The following is an 18313-nucleotide window of genomic DNA, read 5'->3' as shown; positions in this document are numbered from 1 at the left end:
TCCCATTCCTTTAAATTCATTGAAAACCTGTAAATGGAAACAGTCAGATTCTAAGACTGTCAGACAAAAACTGCAAGTCCCCGATGAAGGGGCGCTTTCTCCCTGTTCAGATGGGGGCATGTCTCCCTCCCCTTCTCTGCAGGAAGACCAAGAGCCTTTTGCCCAGAAACCATGATCCACAGCCCTGGGCCTCCTCACCGAGGTTGTCTTAAACTTTGAGGATGAGGCTCTGGTTTAGAAAGATTAAATCACTGATTGCCCCAAGGTCCAAATTTAGAAACATGTAGAGCTTGAGCCCTATTCCAGGCAGGTCTGAATTTAGTTAGGGTTCTTTTCCTGGGTAAAACTGTCTCCATTTCCAAGTAGCCAAGAGAGGGAATCTTAGCAGGAGGGAGCAAGTTTCAGGGGACCCCCCACCGGTGCCTTCTCTGCAGCCGACCTCCCCCAAATATCAACAGAGTAAAACAAGCTTTCTAAACCTAGGTGTAGATTTTAATGTTATGACTTCTGGGCAGACTTTCAAATGTAAAAAATAGTTGATGTCAAGAACTCAAATGAAAGGATCTATAAATATATTAAGAGTTTTCTCTTTGTACCTTCTCTGGTAAAGCTCTGTGGAGATTTTTAAGGAATTGAAAATGGGCTGGGTGAAGTAATTCTCATTTACACGGGTTTTTGAGCAAGGCTAATTATATGAACCTGATTCCAATGCAGTCTTATTTTTTGTACCACATTAATAAAGGGTAAGGAACACACACACACACACACACACACACACACACACACCCCAAATAATTTTTGCCCTTCTTTTTTGTTGTAATCTCACCACTTCATGAGGTTCAAACAAGTATCTTTATGCCAAGAGGTACAAAGCATGCACTTTTTTCTGGAAAGATGATTGTGTTTATATTGTAAGTTTTTTTTAAAAACACACACAGACACACGCACACACAGACACACACAGACACACACAGACACACACACACACACACACAGCACTACGGGAACGTGGCCAATTCATTAGCTTTGGAAACTGAGTACCTCAGTCTTTTCCAGCACTGGGAGGAGTACATGACACCCCAGGGTATGTTTCTAAAACTCTCAGACAAGACTTCACGAGTGGGCAGTATCGATTCCTCTGTGATGTGATTTTTTTTTTTTTTTTTTCACTTTAGGAGGTTCGTGCACCACATCAAATCAACTATTACAGCATAGTTTCTAAGACGAAGAATTTTAAAATTAGAACCAACCCTTATTTGATATATGCAGAGTGCCCATTGAGGCTTTACTGGGAAGTTCATTTCCCTGTGGGTCCTCACGGGAGGGAGAAACATCCCCGGAGGGGGGAGCTGGCAAAGGCCAAGCGGAGTGGAAAGGCTGTAACTCTAGGCCCTCAGAAGGGGATGGATTTGTAACTGGCAAGATGACCCGCCATTAAATCACCAGAAGAATAAACTCCTAATAATTCCTTCTCGGCAATAAAGCATTTTCTCCATCACAAACTCACAAGCGGTGGGGCAGAGTGGTGCATTTTCCTTGGACTCTGGAGCCGGAAAAGTCAGGGGGAAATACACATCAGTGGATGTGCTTTCTATCTGGAACTCCTAAAATCTACATCTCAAGGGCCAGCTGCTGGCAGGAATGAATCGGGGTGTTCTATTTTGGGCAGAACTCTGGGAAGCAGCTTCCAGGACCGACCTGATCGGAGTATGAGTTACAGATATTATAACCAACTTTTCCTCCGTGCCCAAACCCCATCCCTCCAGAAATCGCAATAGGCTTTTGAGAGCCTCCACTTAGAGCCGGCTGCATAAAATGATGCTCTGATGAAAAGGGATTGGAACAAGGGTTAAAGCCGACATTGAGAGGTGACTGTGGAGGGCACGGTGTTCATACAACCCTCCTTTAATATGTGTGGTGTGCACCTGTGATAAGATGATTCATTACCTGGGGCTGCTCTTTGACAAGCTCCATCGTTCAGCCCTCGGGGTTCTGACGGGACAATCCCGCACCCACCCAGGAAATATACCAAGGTCAGCTTTTTTGCCCTGGGACGTAGATTGAGATGGTTTAGCTTATAATGCATCTCTGTTTACTCTTTATGTAAAATAAAAACAGGGTGCAAGACGTCGCCATTCCTGTTCTTCACAGAGCAGGCCAAGCAGGGATCCGTAAACTCACTGCTGAGTAAATAAGTCTGGGAGGGAAAATCCTGAGAGCGTGCAAGCTCCTTCCACCTTGGGCTCCCACCCTCAGAAGTGGCCACACTTGAGGTCAAGGTGCTCTATCCACTGAGGGTCAATATCGAGCCTTTGAGTGGAGGGCGCTTCTGATACCCTCAGCTTTAACTATGGTTTGCTTTCTCTGCAGCTTTTAGGTTTACTGGGGTCTTGAACGGGGAGCCCCGTCATCTGAAGCTCTGTCAGTGTCCTCGGGACCGTGAGGCGGGCGCATGAGGGGCGTAAAGGGACCAGCACGCTGCCCATGACATGAGGAAGGTTTGCTGGCCCTGGCCCTGGCTGACTGAAGCAAGCCTTTAGACATACGCAACCCAGCCTGGCTTCCAGAAGAATCAGCAAGAGACCCTCACCCCTTCCCTTTGCTGCTCTCCCAAGAATGCACTGGTCCTTCCCATCACGCCCCCCCCCCCCCCCCCCAGTCAGAACCTGGCTTGCTTAGGGCTGCTTTAGAAATCTTAGAGCAACTGGGGAAGGAAACGTCCCAGTTTCCCCCCGCTGTCCAAGTTTAAAATGAATGAATAAATAAAAGAGGAAAACTGAATTTTTATTTTAAAAATTACCTTAAAAAAAAGGAAAAAGAAAAAAAGAATGCCCCGTCATGGAAAGTGTTTTCCTTCAGTTAAGGTCAGAACACGAGCCATCGTACAGAAATAAAAACAAATGAAAACTTAGCCATTCTAGGGGAAGGAAAAAAAGAATCTTGCTTCTAAAATATAGAAACCCCTCCCAACCCTTCTCCTATTCTTGACATTGCTAGTAAACATTATTTATTTGCCTCAAATGGATGCAGTTACATATCACTGTCATGCAAAAGAAATTCATTTCCTTTCCGAGTTCAATCTGCCATAAAAATTCACTCTTGTTCCCATCTCCCACTCACCTGTCCTTGTGCATTAGTAACTAGTTGACCCGTGACCCCCTGAAGACTGGAGAGAGCATTGCCAAAGGCTTGTGAACTTGCTATGGAGCCCATGGCGGCTGCTGCAGCAGCCTGACTTGCTAGTGGATTATTAACCAGCTGCAAAGAGAGAAAAGATCAGGGTGAAACCACCAAGAGAGGCACAGGCACAGCACACCGTACAACATTCACGTGGGGGAAGGATGGTCCCCCTCCAATTGGTTCATGCAAAGGGCCCGGAACCTCCAAGAGGGAGCCTGCTGAACAAGCTGTGGACTCTAGGGGAGGTTAGCTATGAGGCCGGGAAGAAAACAGGCTCCACCCACCCTGGGCTGCTTAGTGGAGCCCCAGGAGAGAAGGAGGTGGGCCCTGGGGTTGTGGTGGGCTGTCAGGGTCTTGCCAGGTGGATAAACGATTTTGGAGAAGTCCCTGGATTGTGTCCTCTAGCCTACCTAAAACTCTGGGAAAATGTCTCCTTTCCTTGAGGCCAGCAGACCGAATGTGGATTCACGTAGGTTGGGAGTAGAAGTGGAGAGGAGGAACAGATGTTAGGGATTTCTAACTAAATTCTAAATGAATTTATCATTTTCATTTGTGAGTTGCTCCCCATGGCGAAAGGCAGATGCCTCACTCCACCTTCTTCTCTGAAGGAAACCAAAGTCAGTAGCAATGGAAACCTACCACCTCTGTGTTCTCAGAGGGGGAGTCCAGGGTTGGGACCTGGGGGGAGGGGCGGCTCATGCCAACCGTGGGATTCAAGGCCAGTGAGGAAGGTCCTTTGGTGATTGGCCAAGTTGAAGCCTAGCTGCTTGCTTTGGACTAGTATGTGGCCTTCCCTGGGTCTCTTCCTGGGAGCAGGGTGAATTAGGGAGGAGAATTTGACTTGGGTGGGGGGACCCACTCAAGGAGCAGGGTATAGCTGCCAAAACCCGTTTTTCCATGGAGACCAATTCAATATTCTTTATCCTGCCAATTTTCCACGCCACGGGTTTTCAGGCCTTCTGACCATGAGGCAGAAGTGTAGCTTGAACTAAAATCTGCATTTAGGTTAATGACTAGATATAAATTCAAGAAACATTTAAACTATTTTCACAGTATTGGTTTTGATACATGAATTTCATTTGTATTTATTCTAGGGTGTTATTTTTTCCCATATAGTTCCTCTCAAGTACAACGATTGTTGTGTATAATAATGCATTTTCCATCACCAGTTCCCACATCCATGAAATTCCTGCATTTTAGAAGAAGCCTGCCAAGACTAAGACTTGGAGAAAAAATTAATGCCATACTTAATTCAGGTCCCAGAAGCTTTTCTTCCACTTTCTTCTTTACTTTCTCAATTCTCTTAGTCTTTCTTATTTCTTTCTTTTCCTCATTCCCTCTTTCCCTCAGATTGTATCTTATTGCTTACCTCCTCTGGAAATTTGCCTAGAGTTTTATATCATCCGATGAGGATGGGAAAACTGATTGTCAGGGGAAACATCAAAAGGGACATGCATTTAAGAATTCTTTTTTCATTAATGTGATATCCTTATCTCTCTGGTTTCTTTATTCATCTATAACTGAATTTCACGTAACTAGTTCTACAGAAAATCCCACTGACCTAGCACATTTTTTTTTTTTAAAGAAGTGAAAATCCATTTAAGCTCATTACTTTATGTGTCTTTTGCCTTTATCTCTCTCCTAAAAGGCAGGAATGGTTTTCTTTTTAAGGAGAAAAAAAATTCTCATTCATCAGCCTCAAAGAAACCCTGTCTCATCCCAGATTACCACCATGGGATTTAAAATTCAGGTTGGCTGTGTTCTTGGCTTTCGATGTTCATAGTGTAGATGAGGCAAATAGTGGTGGATGGTAAGTGGAGCCCTCTCTATTTACGGATTGACTACCTTAGGTGAGAGAGTTTGTACCGTGTACCTTTTTTTTTTTTTTTTTTTCCTTTTTCCCCACTGATTAAGTGAGAAGATCGTTGGGAATACCTTCCCCAAACTGCCCGGACAGACCCTGCCTACAGGCACACTATCTCGGCTCACATGCTATATGCTATGTTTACTCTTCTTTTATGCCATACAAGTTAAAATCACAGTGAAATTCCCCAGGCTCAGAGAGATCTCCAAATATGCTTCTCAATCTCAGAGAAAAATGAAATCATGTGCCGCTTGGTGTTTGTGTCGAATATGCCCTTTTGTCCAGGAGTTTTGGGTGCAAAATTTAAATCGGTACGTGCAGAATGTTTTCTGAAGAAGAGAGACAGTGATTCCTCCTTAATGAAGAGAAAATATTTTCAGAAGTTGTAAGACATTTCCCTAACATCTAGGTCATTCAAAAATTCTAAATAGGAAATTATGGAATTACTCTCTGGAGACAGTGGTGTCCTAGGAGAATTCCTTACATTTAGGATTTGAGTGTATGTTCAGCTGTAGTTCCATATATTTGCTGTAAATTCAGACATTCTACAAAGAATGAATTATGGCTCTGAATATGAAACAAAGTAGCTACTTAAGCCTTCTTGTCATGGGAGCAGGAACAGGTATCCTTGCCTTGTTCTGGAAGGTTGCCAAAGCAACCACAAATGCAAGGATTTTGTTGATTTTTAATGTTTCTTTCCTCTCTATCCTGGTCTTAGTTCCCCCCTCTTTGCTGCCTTTCCCTCTTACTGGAACAAGAGCCAACTCGGTGACTCTCTTCTTTCCTGTCCTGCATCCCTAGGTCTTTGCGAAAGGTGTAGGGACTATGGGGAGATGCACCCCTGACCCCCGGAAGTACAGCTAGAGCTGAAGGCAGGGGGTGTGGTGCATACAGACAGCCGGGACAAGTCGGTCTGCACACTGACAGCCTTTCAGGTGGACCATTGGTGTTGTTGACGGATGCAGCTCTGTAAATATCTTTGGGCTTTTCTATCTGAGACTGCCAAGGCAGGGATGTAATATGCGTCGAGATTTGTGGCAGAGATGGGGAGGGAATGGTCGGGAAACCATAAGTGTTTCCTTCATCACCTCCGGTCACGTCACTCTGTATTGTCCCCAGTCATGTCATATTAGCAGTGTTCCTATCAGTCCTTCTCCTTGATTGGAGGCTCGGGGTAGATTTGGACAGCGAGGAGCCCGGGCACAATAAATGTACATAATGAGCAAGTCAACATTCTAGGTAGTCGCTTCCAAGTTTATGCCTTCAGATCTTTCATTGCCGACGTACCTAAGCAGCTAAAGGGTGGCCCTGATGAAGTCCGATTGTATTACATACTTGAATTTTCCACAGACCGGCGACTCAAAAGTCAGGCTGAATTCCAGGGCAGGCTTGTTTATAAATGTGGACGCCCCCCAAGCAAGCGGGAGCAGAGCGCTCGAGTTCTCACACTGCCTCCAAATGGAATCTGCACCGTGAATACATCAAGCTTTAGCTCTATAATTCACGGATAGTCTAAATACCTTCTAATAGAAAAACTAACTTCTTGAGATAGTTCCCTGCCACTCCCACAATATTAGAGAGTAGCATAACCGGGAAATTTTTAAAAATAGTTTTGCACTGGGGGAGGGGTGGGCATCGCCTCTGAAACCAGACTGCATTGGCTTGTGACCTCTAGCAAATCAGGTCTCATTGTCTCATGGGTAAAAGGAGTATAAAGACAGTACCAGCCACAGAATTATCATGAGGATGAAATGAGCTAATACGGACAAAAGTTTTAGAATAATAATTGACATTTACCACGTTCTGAATACATGCTCACTATCATTCTCACGGTTCATATGGTGCAGGAGGGTTTTGAACTCATCAGTATGTCAGAATTAGGGCTCACCTTTACAAAAATTTTCTCCCTTTGGAAATAATGGGGACGCAGGCAATTGCATTTTCTATTTTGATATTTTAACTGTATTCTCTGATTTTATTTGACTTATTTTTTTAAAAAGTTTATATTTTGGACCTGAGGACATCGAAAAGAAGTACTGAAAACCTGACATTACCTGCTTATCTTGGGCTTCCTGTAGTTGGTTATTTATAGAGAAATTTAGGGGGAAGGCACAGTTCTGACTCTGAGGCCGGGGTTGTTCATGACGGACCAGCAAAAGGGTACTTTTCTAGCATGTTATCCTCATACTTCATTGACAACATTTGTTGGGTTTCCACAAGGACACTCATTTTGGAGTTTAATTCCTGCCTCGTGTCAAAATATTGTGAATGAATCTATCCCACACTTGCTGATTTGAGAGTGAAGGCATGCAGAGAAATCTGTAAAAATCTTTCCTTAGGATTCGCAATGGTTTATTTCCAAATGGTTTATTTCCAAATATTCCATATCAATATGGATATTGGGTGCTCACTTCATAATGAGAAAAAATCCATATTCCCAGCTCTACAGAGCTTTATACTAATCTTTGTTCTCTGAGGTCACTAAATGGTGATGACAAGAAAAACTCGGATAGAGTCTCTTCCAGGAGCATTCGATGATGTCATATGTAGGTCACCGTATAACTGTCATCATAAATTATGTCACTCCCTGATGGAGGGCTGTCTTTCTCCAAATCCTGCCCCATCTTCTCTTTCTCTGAAAGACTCACAACCTAGAGCCTGGTAAAGAATTCAGGTTTCTTGAACCTGGGCATTAGCAGTCAGAATACTTCTCAGGAGACATTGCTGATTACAGTATTCTATTATTATGAACCTTATTTATGAAAATAAGGCAGGACGATGAGGCACCTGACCTATGGTGTCATATTCTGCTTATGCCTTTATTCTGAGAGGGACCTGTGAATGCAGCAAGCTCAAAACATTTCTTTGGAGCAGAATTGCCCATGATGTATAGTTTTGTCCTACTCCTCGTGAGCTACGTGGATTTCATAGAGCATGGACTGTGGAGCAGCTCTTTTTGCTACTAACTTCTCAATTTAGAACCTGGAAACTGTGGCGCCATTTGTTTTTAAATGAGGATGTTGATAAATGCATTCATCATCGCTCACTCCCGCAGAAGGTCCTAGAGACTTGCAGGGGCTGCCTGGACACAGGACGGCAAATACGGCTGCCCGAGTTCATTTACGTGCATGAGGTCCTTGTCTTTCTTAGGCTCTAGATGTGACACATGTGTCTCTTGGTCTCCTGTGACTCTTAACCGAATCAGTGCTTGCACTCACTACCCTCAAGTCTTCTCTTAAAAGGGGGAGGAAAATACCAGTAGACACGTGTTGGAAGGTTGGCCACATTTATTTCAATGACCTATTTGATGAAGGTTTTATCCTACTAGGCTTTCCCCCTAGGTCTCATGATTGTTCTGTGATACAAACAGAAAGTTAGGAATCAGGTTGGAGAGTTTCAGTATCAAGCCCGGCTCTTCCACTCGCTGTCTGCCTGCTTCTGTGCAGTGATGGTGAAGTGTTAGATGCTAACCCTCCGACCCTCTGCCCGTCAGAAGTCTCTGGCTGGAGGGCCTGAGGTTTGCAGGGATGACATAGGCACCACCATACCCTAAAATATCTTTGGTTCATCAATGTCAAATCACACTGATTTCACTATAGTTTTAGAGTAAACTTGATTTTTTAAAAAATTTTTGACAAAACTGTAAGTATAATAACTTCCAAATAATGCTCTACTTACTATCCAGCCACATTCAGTAACAGAGAAATTTTTATTTTATTTTACTTTTTAAAAATTTTTAAAGATTTTATTTATGAATTTGAGAGAGAGAGAGAGCACAGGCAGGGGGAGCAGCAGAGGGAGGAGAAGCAGGCTCCCCACTGAGCAGGGAGCCTGATGTGGGGCTCGATCCGAGGACCCTGGGATCATGACCTGAGCTGAAGGCAGCTGCTTAACCAACTGAGCCACCTCAGCACCCCAATAGATAAATTTTTAAAGTGATCTCATGTCTGAGGTTCGGGTCCCCAGAACCAGGGTGGAGAAGGGAAGGATTCTGATCCCGTAGGGGCTCTGGAGTGTGACTAAGGTTTCAGAGCTGTCCTATCCCAAGGCAAGGAAGCTGGATGCTCTCCCTTGACACTTGATGCTTCCAGTTGAGAGAGAGCCCTTAGGGTCAAGGAAGGGTTGGAAATCAAATCCCTGGCCCTGGTGGCTCTTTGCTCTTGGGGTAAAGTATATATGGGGGGCTGAGGGATGGAAGAAGGGCTGCAGGTGCTGGTTGTTGAAAGCCCCCAAAGGAGTAAAGGCAGCTCACTGAAAAGAGCAATTCCAGGGGACCCGGGTGGGACATTATCATGACCTGTCACAGCGCAAACAACACTTCCTTCCACTCACTATGTCTTCATCCCACAAACACTGGTTCAGCACCCACTGTGTTGTGGGCACAGTATGAGGGGAAACAGTGTGATGACTGATCGATCTGTTCCCTACACTCATGGGGCTTTAAACAGGGAAGAGCCTTTGGTGGAGAGGGAGGGGACGTAGGAAAAGATGAGGGATGTCTCACTAAGGAGGGATATCCGGACCTGGAGAGGGTTGTAGTCTGGGGTGGTGTGTCCAAAGAGACCTAGAAGGGGCAGCTCTGAGTCTTTGCACCTATAGTTCCTCCAAGTTGCACAGAAATGTGCCTGGCGAGAGACAAGCCATTCTCCCTGAGAGGATTAAGAGGTGGCATTCTGGAGCCAGACTGTTTGGGGTCTAATTCTGAGTCTGCTAGTAACTGGCTGGTAACTAGCAGCACCATCTACTACAGTCTGAATGTTAGGGCCCGCTCCTTCATATATTGGCATCTTAACCCCCAAAGATGGAATTAGGAGGAGGGGCTTTGAGGAGGGACAAGGGCAGAGCCTTCATGAGTGGGATTAGTGCCTTATAACAGAGACCCTCTAGACACCCCGAGCCCCTTCCACCATGGGAGGACACGGTGAGCAGGTGCTGTGAACCAGGACCAGGGCTCTTACCAGAGCCTGATGGAGAGGGTGCCTTGCTCATGGACTTCCCAGCTGCTAGAATTGTGAGAAATAAATTTCTGTTGTTTATAAGCCGTCCAATCTGTGGTCTCTGAAAGGACTGGCACACTTTCTGCATCCAGGCTCCCTCAGTTTTTGTAAAAGGGGACTATTAGTGGTGGTCATGACGTCACAGGGGTATTGGGAAAAACCACACAGCATATGCAAAACATGGGAGGAATTTCTGGCACACGGTGAGCATGATAGATGTCTTGCTGTAAGAATCTTCCCTCCTGAACTTCATGCTGTTGTAGGCTTGGGTCCCCTCTGGCCCTCATTCCCTCCAGGGCGGACACACTGGATCCTCAGCTATGTCAGGATGTTCGCATTTGCTGGCTCTACATCCGCAGCTCTCTGCGCTGTCCACACGTCTCCTCCCCCAGGTCACCTGCCTTGACCACCCTATCTGAGAGGTCATTCCCTTTCTTTCAGAGATTTATGCCAAGACATGTATAAGGAAACCGTAGGGTGCCGGGGATTTTTTTTCTACGCAATTTGTGGTGGGATGGGGAGAATGGCGGGAAGGACGAGGCAGTCTTGGGTTGAGCACATGGAAGCTGGGTGGTAGACATACACGGTTTGTTTGACTATTTGTTCTACTTTTGCATATACTTGCAATTTTGCAGCCATAAAGTTTTTTGATAACTCTATTCACTCGCCGTCTTGTCTTCTCGCCTGCTTACCTCGTAGCACCAAGAGAGCTTCACAGTCTCATCTGTTTATCCCCATCACCCCTCTCTCTAGAATGTAGATTTCGGCTCACGGGTCTGTCTTGGGCTCCTCCAGCAGTGCCAGGCACCCAGGGGGCCCTCAACCAACGTTTAGTGAATGAATGTAGGAAGGAGTGAGTTGAGAATGTGTAGGCCTGGCCGGGACCTCAGTGGGAGTTTGCCCCTTTATTTAATATTTACAGAAAAGAGCAAACATTTAGGAGGCAAATTCGTCTAAACTCTTCTTTTTAAAAACACAGCACCACACTTAACAGTCTCTCATGGCACGCTGGCTGGACTGGCAGGAGCCTCGAACATGGTGATGCAGTCCTGAGGTTCTGGAATCTTCCCTGGTGTGTCCCTCCCTCCTGTGAGGCAGCCCTTCCAGGCTCCTCTCAGTGGCTCAGAGAGATTTTTGCCAGGAACCCTGGGATCCTCCAGGGTATAAAACTCAATAATGGTAGCCTCTAAAGGTGACAACCCAGGCATTCCCTGGACATTTTAGACCCAAATCCCTAGACATCCCTAGAAACTGTGTGCCTAGAATTGGGTGTGGATAAGGCTGGGTGGAAGGCTTTATCTTTAGGTATCTGGAAGCTGCAGGACAAGGAGGCAGAGAAGGAAACTTTAATATTTTTATATTTTATATAAAATGTATTTTATATTTTTATCCTTGGACTGTGGTGGTGGAATTGGAACTGGGGGTTGGGAGTCTCCTTCCCCAGCCCAGCCACCTAGGCTATATAGAGCAAAGCCCATGTAGACAGCAGCAAGGGTGGGAACAGAAGGGACAGTTTCCCCAGATAAAGATGGATCTATCTGTCGTTGGGCACAAGCCATGATGCTTTGAAGACAGGTGATAGGGTGTGGATCTATTAAGGAGAGATATGTTTTCTCTTCTTGGGGTCCCACTGGAGTAGGACCCAGGAAGTGCTGGGCAACTTGGGCATCTAGATGGTTCATGGCTCCTGATGGTCCTGGATGCAGGGGCAGAAAGGAGACTCTAACCAGATGGGTTCACAAACCCTGAACATCATTGCGGGTGGACAGAGGGGACTCTGCAAGCACAGATGGATGCCCTAGAGACTATTCTAGAAGTACCTTCAAGAGAGAGGTGGACCCTGCAGGGGCCCCCAGGCCCGGGTAACACAGGATGATCAACAGATCTGTAAGGAGGAAGCGGGGACACTGGAGGAAGGGAAGGAAATAAACAAGTGGCCAGCGCACTGTGACTTAGCAACAAACTACGGCAAAGCTCTTCTAAGGGATGCACTTCTCTTTTATTTTTAAATTTACTGATAAAACAGTCAAGCCCAGAGTTGAGGGGGGAAACAAAACAAAACAAAACACCAGCTTTTAACTCAACCCAATACATCTGATTTTGAAGTAGAGAGGTCAGCATTATGGAAACATACCAACTCTAAATCAGATTTTATCCAAGTTATATGGAGCCCAATACTGTGTTATCACAAGCTTACACATCTCATTTCCTTTTCCGTCTAGTCCTCCATTTAATAACCTGAAAATCTATCCTTTTATTGAGTTTCACGCTATTTTCTTACTTACATACAATAGTGCTCCTCTCACCAATTGCCTATTGTCATGGCACATTAGTTAGGTGAATTTGTTGATATTTCAAAATTACTCTTCCTGTATTTTTTATTCTATCATCCAGTTTAAACAAGTGATCGGGAGCACTCCTGGGATGAAAGAAAAAGGCTTTACTTTTTTTTTTTTAAGAATAAATTGCTGCGACAGTAGAGTAGTTGGCATTATTCTGGCTCCTAGCTATGGGAATGTACAGTTTAGTTCGTCCTCGGCCGTACCTAATGTACTTATGGTGCTTCCCCACTCGAAGAAAGACAAGGCACGGTCTGCCCTATGGAGCCTCCGGACGATTTTGGACATGATCTGTTTCCTGATGACTATGGTACTGGCTCCAAGCCAGATCCCAGGGGCACAGACACAAGGCAAGAGCCTCTGGCCCTAGGTGCTTCCAGTCTGATCCAGAACTATGGATTTCCACCCTGTAAGAAGGGGGCGCCCCGAGCCCAGGTGAGCCCTCATGAGGCCTCAGGCAAACAGACCACTTGGGAACTGAATTTTAAAGGATTATGAGGAGTTGACTAGGGAAAAGGTGGGAAGGGGAGAGAAAACTTCTTGATCAGCAGCGATAGTGGGATTGCAGCTTGGAGGCAAGGGGTGGTGTTTTGGGGACATGGAGCCCCTCAGTTGTCACTTAGACCTTTGGGAAGACAAAGTGGAGAGAGGAAAAGGGCAGAGACGAGGTAAATCATGGGATTATGGAGGGATGACTGTCACTTTAAGGAGCTTGTCCTTTATTCTATAGGTAAGGGTGGAGAGGTGTGATGAGATCTGAACTTGAGAGTCTTTGGAGACGGAGTCCAACTGGGTAGGACTGGGTCAGACTAAGGTAGGGGAGAAAAGGAGGCTGCTAGAGCCAGGACAGGGGCAGAGGTTGGCCCTGCACTAGGGGAGGGCAGTGGCTTCCTGTATTCACACACGGAATGAAGTCTGGTTCACGGTTCACTGATTCAGCAAACACTGAGCACCAACTATAAGTCAGGTACTGCTATATGGTCTTTCTCCCCAAAGAGCTTTCAAGGTACGGGGAGGGCAGATACACAAACACATAAATCAAGAGCCAACGGTGCAGCTATTACCTCACACCTGTTAGAATGGCTATCATCCAGAAGACAATGGATAACAGGTGTTGGTGAGAATGTGGAGAAAAGGGAACACTTGTGCCCTCCTGGTGGGAGAATAAATTGGTGGGGCCACTGTAGAAAACAGTATGGAGGTTTCTCAAAAAGTCAAAAACAGGATTACTGGGCCCAGTAATCCAGCAATTCCATTTCTGGATATTTATCCAAGGAATATAAAAACACTCACTAACTTGAAAAGATATATGCAATGGCCGAGATATGGAAACAGCCTAAGGGTCCATTGTGATTCTGTGTGTATGTGTGTACATACATTTATGTATATGTATAATGGAATATTATTTAGCTATAAAAATAATGAAATCTTGCCATGGGCAACAACATGGATGGACCTCAAGTTGCATTATGCTAAGTAAAATAAGTCAGACAAAGAGTAATATTGTATGAATTCACTTACGTATGGAGCAAGAAAATCAACAACAACAAAAAACCAGCTGATAGACACAGGGAACATATTGGTGGTTGCCAATATGGGCGGGTGGGGTGAAATGGATAAAGGGGGTCAAAAGGTTCACACTTCCAGCTACAAAATAAATCAGTCATGGGATGTAATGGCATTAACTATAGTTAATAATACCATGTTGTGTAGCTGAAAATGGCTAAGGGAGTAAATCTTTTTTTTTTTTTTTTAAATTTTTATCTTTTTTATTTCTATTCAATGTTCCATAATTCATTGTTCATGTACCACAGCCAGTGCTCCATGCAATATGTGCCCTCCATAATACCCACCACAGGCTCACCCAATCCCTCCCCTCCCTCCCCTCCAAAACCCTTAGTTTGTTTTTCGGAGTCCACAGTCTCTCATGGTTTGTCTCTTAAGGGAGTAAATCTTAAAGTTCCCATCCCAAGAAAAAAACAATTTTGTAACTATGTGTGATGCTGGATGTTAACGAGACTGATGATGGTGATCATTTTGTAATCCATACAAATATCAAATCATTACGTTCTACACCTGAAACGATATGATGTTATATGTCAATTATACATCAATTTAAAAAAAAGAACCAATGAGTATGAGCCAGGCTAGGGATATGCTCAGTTAGCTGTGGGAACACTGGAGAGCTGACTAGTTCAGTGGGGGAAGAGGGATGCCAGGGAAGCTTCCCGAAGTAACTGACAGGAGGTCAGTCCTGAAAAAATGGCAGATCAACAAAGCAGACAAAAGAAGAACGGCAGACAGAATAGAAGAATAAGTATGAAGTTATGGAAACATCAGAATGCCTGCTGGTGTGTTCTGAAGGGCCAGAGCACAGTTAGGGCAGGAAATGGGGTTGGGAAAATTCTGGGTGGGGTTCTGAAGGCGGAGCAAGAAGGTGGGAAGATATAAATTAGGAAGCACACATGCCTATGTATCTATGGTACAGAGCATTTCCTGAGTGATTTCACTACAAGTTGTTGCTACGAAAGTACCTGAATATTACCATTCATGGAGATAGTTCAGTACTTGCGGCACAGGAAACAACACTACTTATAGTAATTGAGTCATAAAATCCTATCATGTATTTTATATAAAGGGAAACCTAAACTGCTGACTGACCAAAAATTAACCATTGAATTTTGATTAATAAAAACCAAAAGCCATCATCTTTTAAAATACAGAATGTTCTCTGTTATGAAAAATTACAAAGATGGATGGTAAGTGATACATTGTATCTGTGTATTCACCTTGGTATCCACAACTGGGTCCCTGTGTGAAGACTGAGCTGTGAATTCAGAAATTATAATTTTATAGATTAATTATACAGGTTGCATTTGTTTATAAGACTTTAGGTCTCTGACATGCTGCGCAGAGAAGATGGAAGTCTTTATTTACTTTGGACTTATTTTACTTCTGAAAACGTATATATTGTATGGGTAGATAGTAATGTTACTATTGAAACTCACGAAACTTTTTATTAAGTGCAAACCAGTTAAACTCACCACTTATGAGGAACAAAACATATGCTTCTTCTTCCTTTCATCCCCATAGCCACACTGGGTACAAAAATGTGCTTATAACAAATGTTACACATTATATCGTGGTTTGATCCTTCCACTGGCAAATGGGAAGTCTGTTTCAATTGTTACTGATTTTTATTATTATGCATAATGGCTTGCTTGCCTCATAAAACGGATTCACTGAACAGCTGTTGCACACAAAAGCTAGTCAGAAGAAATGTTACGCTTCCCACAAAACAATACGACGGTTGAGTCACTCATGCATGTCCTTTTCCCCAAGGACAGCAAATCAGCAGAAATCAACCCATTTCCTGTTGGTCTGCCATTGACCCTTTACAACTTCTACTTCCTTGGATTCACAATAAGGGTCAGATGGACCATTTAAACTCAAAGATGAAGAAAATGCCATTTTTGGTCAGGTCACCCCCGTCCTTCTGCAGAGGTGTGCTAAAACCTGGGAAGAGTTCCTTCCTTCCCTGTAAAGAGTCGACAGAGATTTGTGGAAGATGTGGGCATGTCTGCCTATCCTAAGAGCCCCCACCCGTGCCAGACCCATGGCAGCCTCCGTGCCCAGAAGAGAACTTTGCCATTAGGAAAAACGAATGGTCCAAATTATTAAAGGAAATACGATTCTGTAGAAAGAGGAAGATAAGTACATGAACGAGAAAGCAAAAAACATGGCCAGAATGCTCAGAGGTAAATAAAATTCTTCTGCGCTCACAAAATATATTGGTTATAGGTTGTTCTAAAAACATTAAGCTAACAGTAAGAACCACTACCTGTAGGAGCCGTAAGCCAGGAAAATATAAAAAGTTGTTGTATAGATCGTTCGGGAAGTTTCCATTAATAAAACAGAACATAGGTTAAAAAACATAAAGCTTAATCTCACCAAGAGCAAAAGCAAAGCTGGGTCAGAATTTTCCGCGTGGAGGGAGAAGAGAGCAGAAAGTCATTGGAGAAATCAATCCACCCAATCAGCAAGGAGAAAAATCGGTTCAAAAATTTCTTGCCAATAATGGTAACTTCTGAGCAATGAGTGGCCTTGCATTTATAGGCAGAAACCAGGCAACTAGGAAGGGACGAGGGAATGTGCAGAAACAGCGAGAAGTCAGGGCGCACAGGGACTCCCTCCCGAGTCTGCAGCTGACGGGCTCTGTGTGGGCCTCCACGCCTGCCCAAGCTCCATTTGCTGGTCTGTGAAATAAGAAGGTTGAACTAGATCCACTAGATCAGTGGTTCTTGAAAATGGTCCCCGAAGGGCAGCTAAGCTGCTGCAGTTTTGGGTACGTGTGTTATGGAGTTTGCCATTCCTAATGGACACCCCTGATGAACAGTAAGGCTTACCCATCCATCATCCCCCCAGCTGCCTGCAGGCCTGGAGAATTCATGATTTCCTACCTCCACTGATAGCTCTGCTGGGTTTGGGTTTCCAGCCCGCTCCAAGAATGTTCAGTCTCTGGAGCAGACTGGAGAAAGGCTTTTCTAGGATAGTGGTTCCCGGCATAGGTCCTGGGACTAGCACCATTGGCATCACAGGGGAACTGTGCAAAATGTAAATTCTTGGCTTCATCCCAGACCTGCTGAATCAGAACCTCTAAGGGGGAGTGGCAATCATCTGGGTTTTAACAGCAACCTAGAGGGTGCTAGCTAAGGCACACTAAGGCCTGGGAACCCTGAACAAGATGATTTCCAAGATTCCATCAAACAGTAAAAATCTATGGTGATGCTAAAATGATGGAAAAATATTTGGAACAATGCTATACTCTTTCCAGTTCTCTTCCTGTAAGAGGTACAAAATGTTTTCTAGATCTGCCCTGGCATGTGGGGACATAGTGCTGGAAATATGTTTAGGTCAGGGCTTAAAGCAAGTTCCCAAAATGACCATGCTGTTCATTGACTTCTGGGCTGGTGGCCAGCAGCCGCCAGGCAGCAGTGGGAGGGTGCAGCACATGGTTGTAGCACATGGTTGAGGTGGGGGGCTACCGGCCTTCCCAACACAATCAGAGCAATCCCAATGTTCTATCACTGAGATCAGCAGTAGAATTTTAAATCTGTGATAGAGCTTTAATAAAAAAACTAATTACGTGGGGGCAGGATGTCTGGGTGGCTCAGTCATTTAAGCATCTGCCTTCAGCTGAGGTCATGATCCTGGGGTCCCGGGAGCAAGCCCAGAATCGGGCTCTCTGCTCAGCAGGGAGCCTGCTTCTGCTTCTGTCTCTACCTCCTACTCTGCTTGCACACTCTATCAAATAAATAAATAAAGTCTTAAAAAAACCTGATTACTTGGTATTAAAAGATAAATTACCACAAGCCAACCAAGCAAAGGCTTTCAAGGACAAGAACAAAGAAAGACTAAGAACTGGCATATTCCAGTTCTGCCTGAATACAGAGGAAAACCACCGCTGAAACGGGGCAGGAGGGCTGGTCACCGCTAGGAAACCTGGGTGGATGCATCTGTTGGGGATTAGCCTCAGTCTCTTTAGTATAAAACTCCCATTCTTTAGGTTTGGAGGGATATATTCCTGGGCCTGGATGATAGAAAGTTTTCCTCATGCTTTGTTTGAGTTTTCAGATTAGCATGTATGCTGTTTACTTCTTGTTAGGTACATGACTTTAAAAAAAATAAGAGTACTTTTTTTTGTACTTGATATCCTGTGTTTCTATAACAAAGGAAAAATAAAGCAAAATGGCCAAGAGTTAAAAAAAAAAAAAGAAGGGAAAAAAATCAAAATTTAGAGATGATTATACAATCATTTTATAGAAAATATCACTTAAAATACAGAAATAGAAGATGAAAAAAATCACATTAAATAAGCAGGTTTACTTCCTCTAAATTTTGGTTTCAAGAACTTGGACACATTAAGTAAGATA

At 44.3% G+C, this 18313-nt stretch overlaps 1 protein-coding gene across 6 annotated transcripts in view; it reads right to left on the bottom strand.

Annotated features, from left to right (window-relative positions):
* POU6F2 (POU class 6 homeobox 2) overlaps positions 1–18313 on the bottom strand; it is a 373231-nt gene that overhangs the window by 53576 nt on the left and 301342 nt on the right. For 5 of the 6 annotated variants that reach the window (XM_059170548.1, XM_059170550.1, XM_059170549.1 and 2 more), the window contains one exon: positions 3121–3258. The exons of the other annotated variant lie outside the window; for it this stretch is intronic. In XM_059170548.1, coding sequence (XP_059026531.1) covers positions 3121–3258 — 138 coding nt within the window. The remainder of the gene's footprint in view (positions 1–3120; positions 3259–18313) is intronic. 6 annotated transcript variants of the gene reach the window in all.

The sequence above is a fragment of the Mustela lutreola genome, chromosome 4 (genome assembly GCF_030435805.1).
Source record: "Mustela lutreola isolate mMusLut2 chromosome 4, mMusLut2.pri, whole genome shotgun sequence".
Taxonomy (NCBI): Eukaryota; Metazoa; Chordata; class Mammalia; order Carnivora; family Mustelidae; genus Mustela; species Mustela lutreola.
The sequence above is the reverse complement of the archived record's forward strand: the minus strand, read 5'-3'. Positions and strand labels throughout refer to the sequence as shown.